Consider the following 1,251-nt stretch of genomic DNA (forward strand, 5'->3'; position numbering starts at 1 on the left):
ATCTATCTATCTATCTATCTATCTATCTATCTATCTATCTATCTATCTATCTATCCATCTTTCTATTTTCCCCGATTTTTTATGTTGAAGAATAATTTTTTCACAAAGGACATTTTAAACATATTTCAAGCATCGGTTTATTTGAATCACAAAAAAAAATCTTATTCAATTCTGCCCTGTTGACACCATAATTCCCTTTCTTCTCTCCAGGGTCGCCTATTTCGTGCGTGCATAGACCACAGAGGATTGTTAGACCTTCTCGGCCCATGTTCCATCTGGCAACTATTCAGAAAACTGATAAGGGAAGAGTGCTGACAAAATTATTTGCTTCACGGATTCAAGCCTTACTGAAATAGATACAGCACGCTTAAATAGGTGAAGTGTTTTACAGTTTAGAAGTATGAACATAATAAAAAGCATTTTATACTTAAGAATATGGGATCAATAGAAAATCGACAAATTTGACCCTAGTGTCGATTTTTGGCCAATATCTCCATTAATTTTGTGGATTGCATTTTGTCAGCATGCCTCACATACTATGTTGACGCTTTATTTCATTGACAATGTTCTATTTTTTAGAATAATTAATGTCTACTTTTGTATTCCGAACGAAGCCTTTCTCTACACAATTTCAATTCATGCTCCAATAATTGACTGCCCTCTAATTGTACAGTATTTAATGCAGTAATATGTATCATTAACAGACAAGCAAACAAACAGACAAACAAACAATTAACAAATAAGCAAGAAAGCAAACATACAAACAAACAAACAAAACCATGTTCATATTTGCTCTGACTTTGGTAATTCGAGTGGGCTTTCTTTTAATTGTAAGAACTCTATGTCATCAACCAAACAAACTAACAAACTATCAAATAAACACGCATGCACGCAAAACAAACAAACAAATAAACAAACAAATAAAATCACGAACAAATTTGTTTTGACTTTGGACATTTGTGAGGGTTTTTTCCAAGAACTCTACCACCATGTTTGATATCATGTCAGTCATGCATCTGCTGCCATGTTTTAATTTAAAAATTAGCACATCTAAAGTCTTTCAATCTTTGCCATAACCAGTTACAATGTATTAAATTTTGTCCACACGAATTTCATTACAAAGTGCATTTCAATTTTTTAGATCAAACTTTAATGGTGTGTTCATCCTTTGCAAGAAACTCATGCTTTGATCGTAATAATGTTATTATCTATACATATTATATTCATGAAAGTTTGTCACTTTGGCTACTA

At 32.2% G+C, this 1,251-nt stretch overlaps 1 protein-coding gene across 1 annotated transcript in view; it reads left to right on the forward strand.

Annotated features, from left to right (window-relative positions):
• The window catches only part of LOC101864238, a gene marked incomplete in the record, with an annotated part of 27,784 nt that extends 26,858 nt beyond the window's left edge, over window positions 1-926 (forward strand). Inside the window, 1 exon segment of the mRNA XM_013085452.2 lies at window positions 211-926. Within this exon segment, the coding sequence (XP_012940906.1) occupies window positions 211-235 (25 nt within the window).
• Window positions 927-1,251: the final 325 nt, after the last annotated feature.

The sequence above is a fragment of the Aplysia californica genome, unplaced genomic scaffold, assembly GCF_000002075.1.
Source record: "Aplysia californica isolate F4 #8 unplaced genomic scaffold, AplCal3.0 scaffold00375, whole genome shotgun sequence".
In the NCBI taxonomy this organism is placed as follows: Eukaryota; Metazoa; Mollusca; class Gastropoda; order Aplysiida; family Aplysiidae; genus Aplysia; species Aplysia californica.